Source organism: Ricinus communis, chromosome 5 (genome assembly GCF_019578655.1).
Source record: "Ricinus communis isolate WT05 ecotype wild-type chromosome 5, ASM1957865v1, whole genome shotgun sequence".
In the NCBI taxonomy this organism is placed as follows: Eukaryota; Viridiplantae; Streptophyta; class Magnoliopsida; order Malpighiales; family Euphorbiaceae; genus Ricinus; species Ricinus communis.
In genome coordinates this window covers 19,542,803-19,559,818 of record NC_063260.1, presented here as the reverse complement: position 1 = coordinate 19,559,818, position 17,016 = coordinate 19,542,803, and the positions used below count along the sequence as shown (strand labels likewise).

The window sequence follows — 17,016 nt, the reverse complement described above, 5'->3', positions numbered from 1 at the left end:
AGTTTGAAAATCCTAACTTTCTCCCTCCCACTCGAAGCTTGCAGCGGAGCAACAGAAAGTCAACATGAGATTTCCCCGGGGTGAATTCATAATTCTCTTACACACTGTTTAGTTATAGTGTATAAAATTTATATATTGAAGTAAAAATTAATTTAATATTTTATATAATTAGATTTATATGAAATTAATTTTTTATACTTTTTTTTAAATAAAATAAATATTTATAAATTTTAACTAAATATAGTATTAATCTTTTTCCGTTTCAATATTAATAATTAGTATAAATAAAAGAATGGGTAATTTTGCAGCATTGAAATGAGAATTTGGGGAGGAGAGTTTTATTAATGCATGACAGCGTGCAATAAAAGCAATGGCTGATTGAGAAATTGGAGCATATTTGGAGTAACATGGAAGAATTTCTTCAGAACAATATAAAAAGGTAAATGACAACTTTGCCATCAAGGAAATAACAGCTTTGCAAAGGCTAAACAATTGGCTAATTCAGTGAGACAGCTAAGCTAATGTTAGTGTTGTTTTGTTTACTTCTAGCAAAAATATAATGCCACTAAATTTAATACTTTTGTATTAATTTATTATACCAACTCATATGATATTTTTTTATTTATTATAATTTATTTTAAATTATTAATATATTATAATACTGTACCAGTATTAGAATAAATAAAAGCATTAGAAAGTTATTGTAATTGTATAAATAAATAAAATGAGTCTTTTCTACTCAATGAAATTTAATAATTCTCAGTTTATAAGAACAATAACATAATTCGAGTTTCCAAACAAATATCAAATATTTATTTACAGTACTAAACAAGCGACAAACTTTTCTGAAAAATTAAAGGGTAACAGTTTTAGAAGCGCCAAAAATAAGAAATGAAAATAAAATAAAAGGCGAAGGAAGCGCTCTTCTCCCTACACAGTCGATCTGGATCCGGCATTAGCCCATGACATTGCACCACATGCCTCCAAATCATTACGTGAGGCTTTAAATTTCCCAATCGACTCGAATAATCCTCGTCATATCCTCCCTCCTCTCTGTCCGTCTCTTCTGCTTTTAACAGTACGTTTCGTAAGCATCTATACTAGCTCACTCCTCTTTTTTTCTCTTTTCATTTCTTTTAGCCATTGAAGCACACGTATCCAATCCAACGTTAAAATATAGTTCATAAATAGAATCAGTGCACTCCTTTTTATTATCTCTATCTAACACATTAGCTTTCGTTTCTTTTATTTTGATAATTAACAGAAAAAAGTAATGGTGTTCGAGGTATCGCGAGTGTCTACTACCCCTTTCGATGGCCAGAAACCTGGAACTTCTGGCCTTCGCAAGAAGGTTTGTTTGTTTCTATATATATATTTATATATATTAATCGAAATTCAGTTTCTCCCTTCTCATTTCGTAATGATTTTGAACTAGATCGATTATGTTTGATCATTTGCTTTCTGAAATTAACGGTGTTTGATCAAATGCTACGCCATTTTATTAGATCGGTACTTGATCTGTCGCTCATGCATAAATCGATTGTTTGCTGTTAATTTAGTTCCTATTGAATCATTAGTAGCTCGGATCAATGAGGCACAATGATGACCATGTTTATTATGTCTCATAAGTAGTTGATTTCTATTGTAAGTTTATGTTTAATTAGACATGTAGCAAAACAATTTATTTAGCAACGGTTCTGTAACATGTTTGATTGATTGATCATCGTAGAGCTTAATTTCATATCAGATTTTGTTAGAATGTTGTGGAGATAAGACCTAACGTATAGGTTTTTCTTATAATTTCTGATACCATTGTTAGACCTATTAAGTTAGTTTAGCTAGCTGTTTATGTGCTTGAACTATCCATGAACTTGTATTTACCAGTAGACAAAAGATACTAGGCTTAATGGTGTAATTTGTGGGTGGGGGCATTGTGTCATTTCTCTTACACATCACTCAAGTGATTTATTGATCACGTTGCAACATGGTTAGACATTTGGTGCAAAAGTTCGGCTTCAGTCGCTATAAAAATGAGTAGCCTATATACTCCTAATGGTTGAAATATCAGTTTAAACCAGATGGATGAGTTAAGTACTATTTAGCCATCCTTAATTAAACACTGCAATGTCAGACAAGGAAGCTAAGAGTTGATGTCTATTTTGTTAGAATATTTTCGTAATTATTTTTGTCATTTAATATGGCAGCTGGTTCTTTTTCAGGTGAAAGTGTTCACGCAGCCTAATTACTTGCATAATTTTGTTCAGTCAACATTCGATGCCCTGACTGCAGAGAAAGTTAGAGGTAGCTTCTGTCATTTATATTATATCATGGATTACTTATACAATTTTGTTGGATTTTATCATTTTGCCATAGCTTGGGTATCGTCTTTGTGCTTGAGCATCTTGCTTCTCAGTAGTTGGAATTCTAGGCTTTGTGAAGGCATACACTTAGAAATTAGTTTGGAAACCTTAAGGTTAAGTAGCTAGAGCATCATCATCTTGGCATATGTTCAATCTGAGAAATGTGTTGAATCTTGGTCCATGGCTTACTTCCTTAAGGTTATATGCATTTCTAAGTTCTTGTTTTTTTTTTTTTTTTTTTTTTCTTGAACTAAATCTGTATTATCTGGTGAGAATAATGGTGGAGATACATTTTTGGACATCTCAAAATGGTAAGGTTTTATACTTGGGGGTTGGAACAGCAGTTAAAGTGAAAATTTTGGAATTAACTCGCAATGCAATATACTTTTGATGTGATGAATTTATTTGGAATAATGGTTTTTTCTTCATTCAAGTTACTTGAGTAGCCATTCTCGTTCTTCTTCTGTGGTATCTATTTTGAAAGTATATTTGTTCCATTGTTGTTGTGCAGACCTTGTTGAAAAACTTATGCTACTATGTTTTGACTTAACATGCGATGAATGGTTAAATTGACCTTTACAAGTACTGTGCTGCTTTTACGTCATGAGCAGGTGCTACTCTGGTTGTTTCTGGTGATGGCCGCTATTTCTCAAAGGATGCCATTCAGGTATCACATTCGACATAAAGGGTCTGAATGCTTGCTATTAAGTTTTTTTTTTTTCTTTTTCAGGCTGTCAGTCCTAATATATGTATATACATGTGTGTGTGTGTATTTATATTCTTAATATGTATATATGGTCCTGAGGATGCTTTTGGAGGACTTTTGCTTTCAATTGGTATATGTCCACATACATCTATATGGTTATGGTACAACAATACTAAACATAGGGGTTTTTGCAGGCATATATAACAATGTTTGAAGTACTATGAGCATTTTGCACTTACCATCATAATTACTTTAATTCTCTTGTTTCCTCAATCTGAAGCTGTGCTTTTTGTGCTTATTAAAAATATTATTGAAGTAAAATATTCTACTGCCTCATTTAATCTGCAAATCATAAGTTTAAGAATATTCATAATGTGAATTGAAATATAAGAAAATTTGTTAAACTTGTTATGATTATTCTTATGTGAAGTGGCATAAATGACAGTTTGTTATACTTGGCAATGGGTGCTATAAGTCATGCGCCCTGCCACGTATTGGTTCATGTTTGTGGCAATGAGAAGGTTATTTGACATCACTACTGTTTTATTTCTATGCATAAATCTTGTATTATGTCATACTCAGATGCCCTTGATATTTCTTTGTTGAATTTGCAGATTATTATTAAGATGTCAGCTGCAAATGGTGTGCGGCGTGTTTGGGTTGGTCAGAATGGATTACTTTCAACTCCTGCTGTGTCAGCTGTAATTCGTGAAAAAGTAGGGTTAGATGTAAGTTGTTTTGCTTAAACGAGCTTGTTCATGGTTCTTCAATAACACTAGCTGTACAAGCAGCATAAAGATTAATGTTAAACTTGAACGGCAGGGATCCAAAGCAACTGGAGCATTTATATTGACTGCAAGTCATAATCCAGGTGGTCCACATGAGGTGCGTGATAATCGTTTGCTGTTCCATTTTATTTCCTGGTTTTTGTAGTTGAAATGAAAGAGGAGAAATGACTCCCTTGTCCTTAAAGTAGAAAAGATGTAGTTTAATTTGGATTTATATCAATATACTAAGCAATAATGTGGGAAAGCTGTATAATTTCTTTGTCCCCCTTTTTTTATCTCTCTACTGCAGGATTTTGGAATAAAATATAACATGGAAAATGGTGGACCTGCTCCTGAGGGGATCACAGATAAGATTTATGAGAACACAAAAACAATAAAGGAGTATTTAATTTCTGATCTCCCTGATGTATGGCTGCACCCTTTGTTTCTTTTTCTTTCTTTTCTCCCTTAGTGCTTTTGTTCCTTTGTATATAAGATACTCTTTATTTTACTATTGTTTTTCTGAAAAACCCAGGTCGACATCAGTGCAATTGGTGTAACTAATTTTAGTGGGCCTGAGGGACAATTTGATGTTGACGTTTTTGACTCGGCAGACGACTATGTGAAGTTGATGAAGTAAGCTGCTCTCTTGTCTGTTTTTTCTCCAGATGTATTTTATGTGAGGATGATTTTTTGGATATGTTGAATGATAATATTTACTCTCTCTGTGTCTCTCTCTTTCACACACACAAAAAACAAACATGTGTGCACACCACTTAATTGGTGATGGTTAGTGTGATAAATTGATGGAATGCAATAGAATTAACTGCAGGTTCTAATTCTTTCATCCTCCTTAGAACTCTTATTATGCTGTATGTGCATGTTTGTACAGTCTTAAGCTTTTGTCACCTTTGGGTTTCTACTTGAGTAAAAAATCTTGCATGATTCTAAGTAGTTTAAAGGAGCATGTAAACACGATGACCTCGGCATTGATGAATTTATGACAATTCTCAATGCATTATGAAAGGGCTTACTTTTTGTAATGCATGCCACAAAAGATTGCTATTTTCCAAAATCTTTTTTGTTTAGTTGTCTTATGTTTTAGTTGGAAAAGAATCTTGGGGTTTCTTGAAATATTCCTGTTTGCTCCGCATGCTGTTAGGTGAGATTATAGTATTGTTCTCTTTGTTAATTGATTACCAGTTTGTTGATTATCTGATCTTAGTTCATATATTTTTAATCTGACTGATCATTTTCTTTATGCTCATTCAAAATTCTTAATACTTCTTAAAAATTTCCCAGGTCTATATTTGACTTTGAGTCCATCAAAAAGCTGATTTCATCTCCCAATTTCACCTTCTGGTATGGGTGGCCACCTCTTAGCGTCTGCGTAAACTATTATGTTCCTATACTATTGGTACTCATTAGTTAATTGTTCTCCATGTTGAAGTTATGATGCATTACATGGAGTTGCTGGTGCTTATGCAAAACGTATCTTTGTGGAGGAGCTTTGTGCGCAAGAGAGCTCATTATTGAACTGTGTACCCAAGGTCTTGCTAAGTCTATGATGATTTGGTATTATTAATTTTTAAATTGCTTTCTTTTGTTTTACGAGAGTTAATTTTTCCATTGCCTATCAACTGATGCAAACAGGAGGACTTTGGAGGGGGGCATCCAGATCCAAATCTTACTTATGCAAAAGAGTTGGTTGCTCGCATGGGATTGGGTAAATCAAACTCAGAAGTCGAACCACCAGAATTTGGTGCCGCTGCAGATGGCGATGCAGATCGTAACATGATCCTTGGTAAAAGGTAGCACCCTCTTGCTCTCATGTTAGAAATTTATCTTTATCCCAAAACGTTACATCTACTACTTCTATCATTTGGCTAGGTTTTTTGTTACTCCATCAGATTCTGTTGCTATCATTGCTGCCAATGCAGTTGAAGCTATACCATATTTCTCTGCTGGTCTAAAGGGGGTTGCCAGGTACTGAATTTTAGTGTTTAGCTTCTTTTCTCTCTGTTGTGGTTTACTTTCTTATTATTGTGGAATATATCCTAATTGATGCAGCCTACTGTTTTCCTTTTAGGCTTCAACAGCTAAAACTTTGTATTGAAAGCTAAATAAAAAAAAATTTGCAATACATTCTTAGGCGGGGTAATAATCTTGTTGTCTCTATAGCTGAGGCATTTGAAATTCTATGTACAAATTCATAGCCAATAAACATGTAAATCTTAATTCTTCTAAGACATTAAATCCTGTTTCAATTGCATTGCAGAAATTATCAAAGAACAAAATTGACAGGAGATGAAAATAGTTGATAAATAATCGCTGCAAAAGAGAGCATATATTAGTTAATCAATTACAATAAAAAGAATTAGCTGGAAACTTTATACTGAAGAAGTTTCATGTATTTCCATATTCTATATATTTATATGATTTAAGTTCTGTTCTGGGATTGGGCCCTCTGAGTTTTATTGTCTAGCTAATTTATGAAGTCCAAATTTGCATTTTATTCTTGGCCTGTCTCTGTGTGCGCTATATAACCTCCTTGGTGTGGTACATGTAAACCAGCTTGAAGCACTTGAGCCATGTAAGCCAGCTTAAAGCACTCGAGTCATTATCTTAATTGATTAGGTTATTAATATTCCCACCATGTTTTGTACCTCATTTTGCTAATGTAATGGTCCGATCTTTCCCCACATGAAGTTTTGGAATGATATTATCTTTGCTACTTGTAGGAGCATGCCCACATCAGCTGCCCTTGATATTGTAGCCAAACATCTGAATTTAAAGTTCTTTGAGGTATTCTCTTATTATTTTCCTTCTCTGCTGCTGGTATTCAAGCTTCTAGACATGTAATTTGGATATTTGATCATTCAATGCCAGGTTCCTACTGGCTGGAAATTTTTTGGAAATTTGATGGATGCAGGATTATGTTCAGTTTGTGGGGAAGAAAGTTTTGGAACTGGTCAGTGCCCCCCATTTCAGTTTGTGTGGTTAAACTTGTCATATTTGAAATTTATAGCAAATTCTAAAACTCTCTGGTAATGAAATTTGTGAACAGGCTCTGATCATATACGCGAGAAGGATGGAATCTGGGCAGTTCTGGCTTGGCTATCTATTCTGGCTTACAAAAATAAGGAAAATCTCAATGGAGGAAAGCTTGTGAGTGTTGAAGATATAGTTCGCAACCATTGGGCTACTTACGGCCGCCACTATTATACTCGATATGATTATGAGGTCTGATTTTTTTTAGTTCATTTGTTTGTCATTGTAAGTCCTTTTCTTTTCTTTTGTGGTAGTCACAAATCTTTCAGATGTTCTAATTATGGTTTTAGTAGCTACACATTTGCTAACTATTATCTAACTGGCTAAAATTTCTTGAAGAATGTTGATGCTGGTGCAGCAAAGGAACTGATGGCACACTTGGTCAAGCTGCAATCTTCTCTTGGTGAAGTTAACGAGTACGTCTTATTTGCTAGTCTAAAGCCACTTTCTGCATCACACAAGTTTCTTCACCCAGCTTTTCTTTAGTATGACCTAATCTATCTGACCTTAGTTGATGCTATATTGGCTTCTAAATGGTGAATACATCCTAATTCCTTGCTTTGGTTATTTATTAGCTGATTGTTCTTTATGGTGGTTAGGGATTTGAAATGGGTGAAGGTTTTCAGTTTTCTGATCTTAGTTATACCCTCTCAGTTTTTATTAAGCAATTGGGTGATATCATTTCCTTACTTGTCCATTTAATTCAAATTTTATTATTGTGGGAATTCATTCGCCACTTTAATGACATTATAGTTGTGCTTAGATACTACCTTCCATCAATGTACTGCAACTTGAAGTGTTGATGCCTGGTTATATATCCCCACAAAGAATAATAATCAAATAAGTATGTCTTTAGGATCCTGTGGACAGTATCTGCTTCTGTCTGTTGTTGGTGATGTTGATGATGTAACATGCTGTGGTAGTGATTCAGTTTTCTGGTAATTTGTAAAATTCTTACTAGTGCCTTTTTAATGGGCACTGGTCATGTACCTCCACCGACTGGTGCACATGAAGCATGATTCATACGATAACTCTGCATTTTTAGTAGGGTAATTGGTTGAACTTAGCTTCTACAGAATAAAATTGTTTATGCCCGTTCGCATTACATGTTATAGTGAAAAAATCTAGTTGCTATAATTCAGCTATAAATACTTGAAGATAACAACTATTAATATGATTTTAAGGTTAAAATGGTCGTTGCATAGAAAGAAAAAGAAGAGATACAAAAAGAAGAAAAGAGGACTTGCACATTTTGGGACTATGGCTAATGTAGTAGGAGAAGATAATTAAGACCCTGGAAAATTTACACTGATGAATCCTGATGTTCTAACAATATCTAGTGCTGCCAGTTATATTTTGACTGAATTCAGGTGTCTGTTTGGTACATCTATTTTTCTATTAGATCCTTTACAATACACCACAGGAATATTCTCTACAATTGTATTCTGTGTTTAAACAGGATTGTTAAGGGGATAAGATCAGATGTGGCAAAGGTTGTTCATGGTGATGAATTTGAATACAAAGATCCTGTCGACGGCTCCATCTCAAGTCACCAGGGCATACGATATTTGTTTGAGGATGGCTCTCGACTGGTACGCTGACTTTCCAAGTAGTGCATACTTCAGTAAAGCTAACATAAGGTCTTAGGAGTTAGGTGTGATAAATGAGAGATTAAAGTAATGCTGGGAATTACACTTTGTTATGACCTGTGAACCTAGGGGTTTAAGTGGATTACTGCTCAGTTGTCAAAGTAATGAAGTAAATTTTCTAGCGGATGTGTTGGTAGAGTAGGATCATTTGTGGTATTTTTGAAGAAAGTGTTATTGTCGAAATGACCATAATGTCAATTTTTATCCCTTTTCTCAACATCGATGCAGGTTTTCCGTCTCTCAGGAACTGGCTCAGAAGGTGCCACCATCCGTCTCTACATTGAGCAGTACGAGAAGGATTCTTCAAAAACAGGAAGAGATTCTCAAGAAGCGCTTGCCCCTCTCGTAAGACAAAAGCTTAAGCTAATTGTGTACCATTCGTGTCCTCAAATTTGCTGATTTTTATGCATGGCTTTCTCAGGTTGAGGTTGCTCTGAAACTTTCCAAGATGCAGGAATTCACAGGCCGATCTGCACCAACTGTTATCACATAGATTCTTGCTGCTACAACGAAAGTTGAGATTGAATATCCTCTGCAATATCCAGAAGTATTGTGTTGACGAGTTATTATGTGGTCTTATGAGACTTATTTAAAAAGAAAATATAGCTTTTTCAAGTATGTATCCTATTGTCTTCTGCATCCTTGCCAGAGCCATGAGAGTATAATGTGCCATTAAAACGAGCGGATATAAATTTTTGACGTGCAAAATATATGAATATCTTGTTGTTTGGCGAGCTTAAAATCCTCTGAATTAACGAGAAGTGCAAAATACTTGAGTTAATATGATCATGGATGATATGTAGCAGGCAGCTTGAAGAGGGGCGTGGAAATAAGCAGATGGCCCTCAGAAAGTGGATCTATTTGGTAATACATATGCCAAGGAAATTTGTGAAATGTCAAGATAAGTTCCTAAAATATTCATCATAGTTTGGTATACTTGATAAAGTTTGCTAGTTATTCGCATTGAGAAAAAGGAAGACCTAATGTCTGCTCTGATTGTTGGAGTATTCATTCAGCTTTTATATACGTGGTTTAGTTTTGTAAAGTCGTTCTATTACTAGTTCTGGGTCCAAGGGCATTGCGTGTCAACCTGGGGTCAATCTGTTTGGTCCCTATTAGTTCACAAAAAGTTGATAAAGTCACATAAACCTACTTGTGAACCCCCCAGTGCTTGTCCCCTTCCAAATTTCTTTTGCGTGGGTTAAACTCGTTTTGGATTCTAAGTCTACGCGTAGTCCTTTGTATGCCTATTCTTTTTTAGGATAAATGAAAACAAATCCCTATATTTTAGCATATTATATCTGCTTTTTTAATATTAATCTATTATATCCCTTTATTTTTAATTTGCTATATTAAATGCCCTCTATGTTTATTTTTATTTAAAAATTCAACTGATTGATGGACCTTATTTCAAAAAATTAAAAAGTTTTGTTTGGTCCGTGAACTTATTATGCAATCAACTTTAACCAAAATAACTTTTTATTAAATTAATATAAAATATTTATTTAATACACTATAAAAAAATTCATAAAATATAAAAGCCAGCTACATTATATTTCTAATTCAGCTTATCCTATTGTTTCAAAAATAAATATATAACTAAATATTTGTACTTGAAATCTTATTAAGTTTTAAAATATCTTATTCAAACAAAAGAATTTGTCCATTTCTATCCCTAATAAAATGTCTTTTTCATATGCTGGGGCTTTCCAGACTTATGTAAATATATTCTTCTAAATTTTGGTCATAATATCTAGAATTAATTTAATATAGAACTTTAAAAATAAAGATATTTATTATCTTGATTATTTTTAAATAAAAAGAATGAGTTGAGCCAACAAATAAAAAGAAATATCATTCTTATTCAATAGGGTGACTGTGATATAGTATTAAAATTTTATCAAAATATATCAATTAAGTATTTTATTATAATTTACTTACAATTTAATCATAGATGAAATTGATTGTCAAAGTTTAGGGACCACATGGAACTTTTAATTTTTTTTTAAATTGACCCGTTCATTATTTGAATTTTTTTTAAGCAAAAGATAGAGGGAAGTCGTATTTAGAGTAGTAAATTAAAAGTGGAAGGAGATAATAGTATAATATTGAAAAAGCATAAAATATTAATATAATACGCTAAAATATAGAGTGTTTGTCATTTACCCTTCTTTTTATTGAGCCTAAAGGCGCATATTCTTTTTTTCCTTTTATATAAGAGCTTAAGGCGCATGTTATTATAAATCACTTTTCGCAAATCATGTTACTATTTATATTAATTTATGAAGCCTTGTTATTGAATGGTTTTTCTTGAATTAAATTGTATCCACATTGAGATAGGGTTTCTTTTCATGTGACTTTGCGTTTGGCATCAAACAACCCACTAGGAGCAACTTGAAATGTAGCGGTGAAAATTTGGAATTATGACCTAAACTACATTTAGGAAAACAATATTACATCTTAATAATCAATCACACAGGACATCCAATTTAAAGTACGTAATTAGGCGCTTTTGCAATTAGATGACTGTGGTATTTTTATGATAAAGAAGTATTCTATAATTTAATTTTTTTTTTATATTTTTACTATCTTACTAATTAATATATTTAGATTTTTACTATTTTATATTAGTATAATATTCATTTTAAATAATAAAATTATTTTGTAGGTGATTTGCTATCAAATCAATTACTAGAATACTCCTCAGAATATTATAATTTTATTTTAAAAATTATTTTACTTTATTCTAATAAATTTGAAAATATATTATTAATTTATTTAACATAAATCTGATATAGTTAATTATATATCAAATTACTTAATAAGTAATTTCATTATTAAAAATGAGTATTATACTAATACTAAATTATAAAAATTTAAAAATATTAATTTGTAAGAAAATTAAATCACATAATACTTTTTTATCATAAAAAAAAATTACAGCTACTTAAATATAAAGACATTAAATCACACAAACACTTTTTTATATTTTTTCCTTAAATTAATTATAGTCATTTTGTATACGGAACATAATCTTTTATTGGATATGGGGCTTGGGGTTGCTACCATGGTCACAGACTAAACATAGATGTCTATGTTTTCACGATCATGTCTCACTTCTCTTACAAAGGTGTATTCAATTAAAAATTTTAATAGAGTTAAAAATTAAAATGTATTTAATAATTTACTAAAAATTATATTTTAATATTCATAATTTAAATATTTTAAATTCTTAATTGTTGTCTTAGAAAAAATTAAAAGAGAGTTTTTATTTATTTATTTCAAGTATCGATTAATCTTAGTAAGTTAATTTCCTCTAATTGTGTTGTTTTGGTAACTTCCCTAATGGTTACCAACACAAGCAATTAACAGTTATTAATTATATAAATAAAATTAATTATAATTAATATGAATCAACATATGTAAATGGATTAGGGTCAATCCCTCATAGGCCACCCAACCTGAATTCCAACAAAATATATATATGATTTGATATTAATTATTTGAATATATTCTTCACTCAAATGCTTTACATGACTTTATGGTATAACTAAATGCACACGAGACAATTCCATCGGAGTCGTAGTATGTTGATGGTATCCACTAAACAAAGATATATTGCAACACAAAGATTTGGTTAAGAATGGAAAACTTGTAAGAAACAGGAAGCTTGAGGATAAGAATAATCATGCATATTTTTAACTATTAATATTCTTTTGTAAACTAAAACTTATTATGGAAAAACTTAAATACAAAATAAAAAGCGATTGTAAAAAGATTAATAAACTTTTCCCTCGACCAATGCCATACTACTACTACTAGTGTTTCATTAAAATGGACATAATTTATATTTTTATTGCTAAGAAAAACTATTAGACAATTATTTCTCCTAATTAACGAAGTTTTACAGCACAAATTAATATTGATTCAAATGGACAACCAATTAACACAAACTATATGAAAATTTCACCCAAAACTCAAGTCATTATTATCCCTTTCCAAATTACAGAAACACCTGCACCATATTCTAGCCCTCTTAACTCTTTCGTTTCTTTCCACACTCACTCATAAACCAGAATCAAAAGGCACTCCGGTGCCCGGAATCCAGGAATCTCCGGCCAAAAAATTTCCAACAGTGAACTTTCCGGCATCGGTAGCCTTTGTTATGACATGATATCCAGGCCAATTAACTCTCCTTGCAGTACTTGCTCCACTCCCGGTATTCATATACTCTCCATAATAAAGAGTACTCAGAGCAAAATTACCACTCCAGGGTAACCAGCCAGCAGGGTCAATAAGCCCATCTAAGTTACTCTTCATAAACAAAGTTCTTGAATATTTCTGCCATGGCCTCCCCAAATAAGTTTTGAAAGAACCCTGAACTGGTCTCATATCAGAAGTTGCCATTACATTTGAGTTGTGAATAACTATGCCTGTGTTCTCGTTGGGATCTTTTCTTCCTTGTGCTGTGACAGTGTTTTTCTGGCCATTCATAGGTCTCCTGACGTATATGTTACAGTTTTGTAAAACGGCAACAGCATCGCCAAATATGAAGTCTATAGTTCCATATATGTCGCAGTCGCGATAGAATTGTCTCTGAGAGTATACATATAAGGTGTCTTGGTAACCTTTGAAGCTACATCCATAGAAAACCGAGAAATCGGAGCCAGAACGGAGTGCTACTGCTTGATGTTTCTGTGGTCCGGCTGTGTTCTCGAACGTCATGCCCTTCGCGATGAAGCCCTGCCCGGAAACAGCTGCATGATGATCATGAACTTAGCTGTGAGAATAATATGATAAAAAATTTAATTTATCCTCCTCTTTTTTAACAATTCATTATTTTCTTTTCCTCTTCTGGTTCCATCATGTGTTTACAACATATATTTCCCTTTCTAAAATCTTCTGGCTACAATTTTAATGAAACTTAATCCATGTGTTCCTCTTCTGGTTCTTTATTTAATTTTTAAAATGAAAATAAACTTATAGACGCTAGATATTGGATTTGTAAATGAATATTTTAATTCATTACCTTATAGATGTGGTGTATGGTTGTTTGACATTAATTTACTGATGAGAGCAATTAGCATTTAACAATAATGCTAGATTTTGGGTGGACAATAAGCTGATGAAGAAATGACAAAGATTTTGATGCTTTTACAACTGGAGTTTGAATTTTGGTGTGAAAGAAGGAAAAGGAGTTAGTATTCTTTTGGACATATCTAATAGTCTACAGCTTTTTACTTAGTACCATTCTAATAATGATGTGATAATATATGCGGTGAATTGCCTAAGTGCTATTGTCATTGACTGAGATGTTTTTGTCTCCCTTTCCGGTTGCCATCCGTAGGTTGGGACGTACACTTTCTGCTCTAAATTTACCAAAATTAATTACATGTCTAACAAAACTTTTTAAATCAATGTAACAGTAAGTAAAATAAAGAATTATATCATATATGAACTTTTTTGTACACTCCCTCTTTTCATATTTCTCAAAATATCCTCTCTTTTTTTTTGTGTCAAACAGAGGAATCATAAGATGAAAAGTTGCATAAGGCAAAAACTTACCAAAAGTTGCAGATCGAAAAGTCGTAGAGCCATCTTTAGCATTCTTGCTCCCGGTAACGATAGTAGCATCAATCCCATCTCCAACAAACATTAAGTTCTTCATTGATTTCTTGATCTCAATATTCTCTTTATAAATCCCCTTTTTCACATATATTACAAGTCTCTTACTCCCGCTCCTTTGCTTAACCGCTGCGGCAACAGCCTCAGTTATGGTCTTGTAGTTACCAGACCCATCCTGTGCTACAACGATATCAGCTTTTGGAGCAACCCCACTTGATGATTGCAGAAGCCTTCGGTCAGTAGCTGAAACCCATGAAGGGAATCCATCAAATATCAACAATCGTCGACCATTAACTTGTTTGGTATTATGTGGCACAGAAACCTTGTTAACGGCAAGTGAATTGCTAAGTAACATTGACAAGTTACTTAGCATAATTGGCATAGACTCTAAATGATCATCATAGGACAAGTTTAAATCAATAAACCCGTTTTGGCAGGTTTGTTGATTTGCTATTGCTGCACTTAACCATGTCTGAGAATCTATTGGAATAGTAGAGCTCAGTGAACGGTTAAGATGGTCCACTGTATCTTCATATAATTCCATACAATCATCCCATGCTAACTTAGCTTTTTTATCAAATGATTTAAAATTCATAGATGATACCATTTGATGAGCTTTGATGGCTTGGTTCATTGTTACTAGAAGCGACTGATCACGAAATGAAAACGTCGTCCCTGTTTGATATTGGGTTTGTAGGAGATTGGTTTCAATGAAATAGTTGCATACTTCAGGGTAAGGGGTACGGGCACATGAAGTTATAAGTTTAGAACCATGAATAAGCTCTAGTGAGTAAAATAGAAAATGAACATAAAAAATGGCTAGAACAACTTTATCCATGGAGAAATCAGAGAAAGAAAAGAAGTCTGATAGATTAATTGAACCTTTCTTTCTGTAGTTTGAAAGATGAAAGAAATTGGTAGAGAAGGTTTGTATATATAGGCGACAAGTTTGGGTTGGTGTAATGTAGAATACAAAAATTCAGAGTTTATTTAAAGGGTAACATAGATGGATGAATCATGAATAGTTATTTAGGAAGTTGATTAAATCATTAAATAAATTTTTAAATAAATTCAGTTGATTGCATAATAATACTTGATATTTTCTTTATTGAATGTTAAATTTACATTGGTTGGTTTTTAATCGTGATAATTAACGGTAATAAATAAATTAATCAATATAAAAACACCACTATAAAAAATATCACATAGTACTGTATAATTGGTTTAGTTTATAAATGACATAATAAACTAAATCTATTTATCAAATTATCATTTTACATTTTTATTATAATTCAAATGATTTAAATCATCATCTTTTATATATATATATATATATATATATATATATTATTTAAAATTAATAAATATATATCAATTATAAATCGGTTGATGTATAGATAAAAATATACATATAAATATAGAGAATTTTTAATTTTATAAATATTTATTATAATACTATTTATTTCATTACATGTTTGGATGCCATGCATATAAGTCTTCCACATTGGACGATGCTTGCGTCGAGGAAAGAATCTTCTTAAGAGTTCTTGCGGGTTTGACGCAGCATTTACGCAAGTGCTATATCGGGCTTTTTTTTTTTTTTTTTTTTTTTTACTTTCTCCATTTCACTATTAGATAAGTAAAGATTATTTATCATTTAAAATATTTACTATTCTTTTATTCAATTTTAAAAACTTTAAATCAGTATCACTTATTCGATAATTTAATATTTTATAATTAAAATAGTCAAAATTTAATTTATAATTAACCCAAATATTTGTAGTGTTTATAGTAATATATATATATATATATTTTGCAATCAAATAAAACTTTTTAAGATTTTAGATAATATATTTGTAATCTATGTTATGTTAAGTTCTTTTATTAGCTGAATGCTAGGATTTTCACAGTAAATTATTAGCTTTAAATTAATTAATATGTGATCTTAAAAAAAGATATTTAAAGTTGGAGAAACTTGTGTTGATTTTCAATGAAGCGGATACATTACGGCAATGGATATCCTATATTAAGGAAAGTGGTGAAAACAACATAAAATTAGACAAATACTGGAACACTAATAATTGTCTTCATACATTTGTACAAGAATCATGACTTTGAAAAATTGGTCAGCGATAACTAAAAAAATTATATTATCTGTTTTCATTTTTCCAAGTGGCTGAAATTAATCTCTACTTTTTGCTAAATTACTGCAGAGTCATTATTTTTACAGTCATCATTATCAATGAGATACTAATTGCTTCCCCCAAGCCAAAGTCTTTCCTTTTTAATTAAGTTATCTACCCTTTTCTTTTCTTCTCTACTTAAGAAATTTCCCTTTTAAGATTTGATGAAATAAACAAACAATGAGCCTTTTAGTGGATGTGTGTTGCTGTGTATGAAACATAGATTTCCCTAATGTAACCATGAATATTGGGAATTGTCAAAGAGAGTGAATAATCATGCTAACAGTCATGCTCGTAATTTTAGCCAATTGTCAAATACTCATTTTGATCGCAAGTTCCATTTGAAATTTTGATTTTGAACTTATTATTTGCATTTAAAGAATTATTTAACAAACTAATCCAAAAGAAGATATGTGTTAATAACAATCTACAAGTGTCAATGCTTTTTAACACCCAAAATCACATGCATTACTTACCATATATAGCATTCATTGATTGGGAGTAGATGAAAGTTTGTTTAGAAATTAGTTTAATACTGAATATCTGGTTCTAGTTTTTGCAGATTTCGGGCTTTTAGAAATATATAGCTTTCGAGTACTCGTGAAAGTTTTTAGCCTTCGATTATGATAAAGGATTTCTACTTTTCTTTGGTTTAGGTGTAGAAAAAGCCTAAAA

At 31.9% G+C, this 17,016-nt stretch overlaps 2 protein-coding genes across 3 annotated transcripts; one reads left to right on the top strand and one right to left on the bottom strand.

Moving 5' to 3' along the window:
* The first annotated feature begins 928 nt into the window (after window positions 1–928).
* On the top strand, window positions 929–9,275 carry LOC8279627 (phosphoglucomutase, cytoplasmic). 2 transcript variants are annotated; one of them, XM_002527737.4, is made up of 19 exons: window positions 929–1,078; window positions 1,265–1,351; window positions 2,220–2,301; window positions 2,972–3,027; window positions 3,681–3,794; window positions 3,889–3,951; window positions 4,144–4,260; window positions 4,369–4,469; window positions 5,136–5,195; window positions 5,284–5,383; window positions 5,487–5,644; window positions 5,724–5,819; window positions 6,575–6,638; window positions 6,723–6,804; window positions 6,901–7,076; window positions 7,224–7,300; window positions 8,344–8,476; window positions 8,762–8,878; window positions 8,955–9,275. In XM_002527737.4, exons 2-19 carry the CDS (start codon window positions 1,274–1,276, stop codon window positions 9,024–9,026), a joined length of 1,746 nt encoding a protein of 581 aa, XP_002527783.2. In that variant the 5' UTR covers window positions 929–1,078; window positions 1,265–1,273; the 3' UTR covers window positions 9,027–9,275. The 2 variants fall into 2 exon arrangements, with proteins under 2 accessions (XP_002527783.2, XP_015580027.2); XM_015724541.3 differs by having other exon boundaries at window positions 961–1,087.
* Window positions 9,276–12,368: 3,093 nt separating this feature from the next.
* LOC8279626 (pectinesterase) lies at window positions 12,369–15,090 on the bottom strand. The gene is made up of 2 exons (XM_002527736.4): window positions 14,099–15,090; window positions 12,369–13,290 (listed from the first exon to the last, which is right to left on the bottom strand). Exons 1-2 carry the CDS (start codon window positions 14,994–14,996, stop codon window positions 12,599–12,601), a joined length of 1,590 nt encoding a protein of 529 aa, XP_002527782.1. The 5' UTR covers window positions 14,997–15,090; the 3' UTR covers window positions 12,369–12,598.
* Window positions 15,091–17,016: the final 1,926 nt, after the last annotated feature.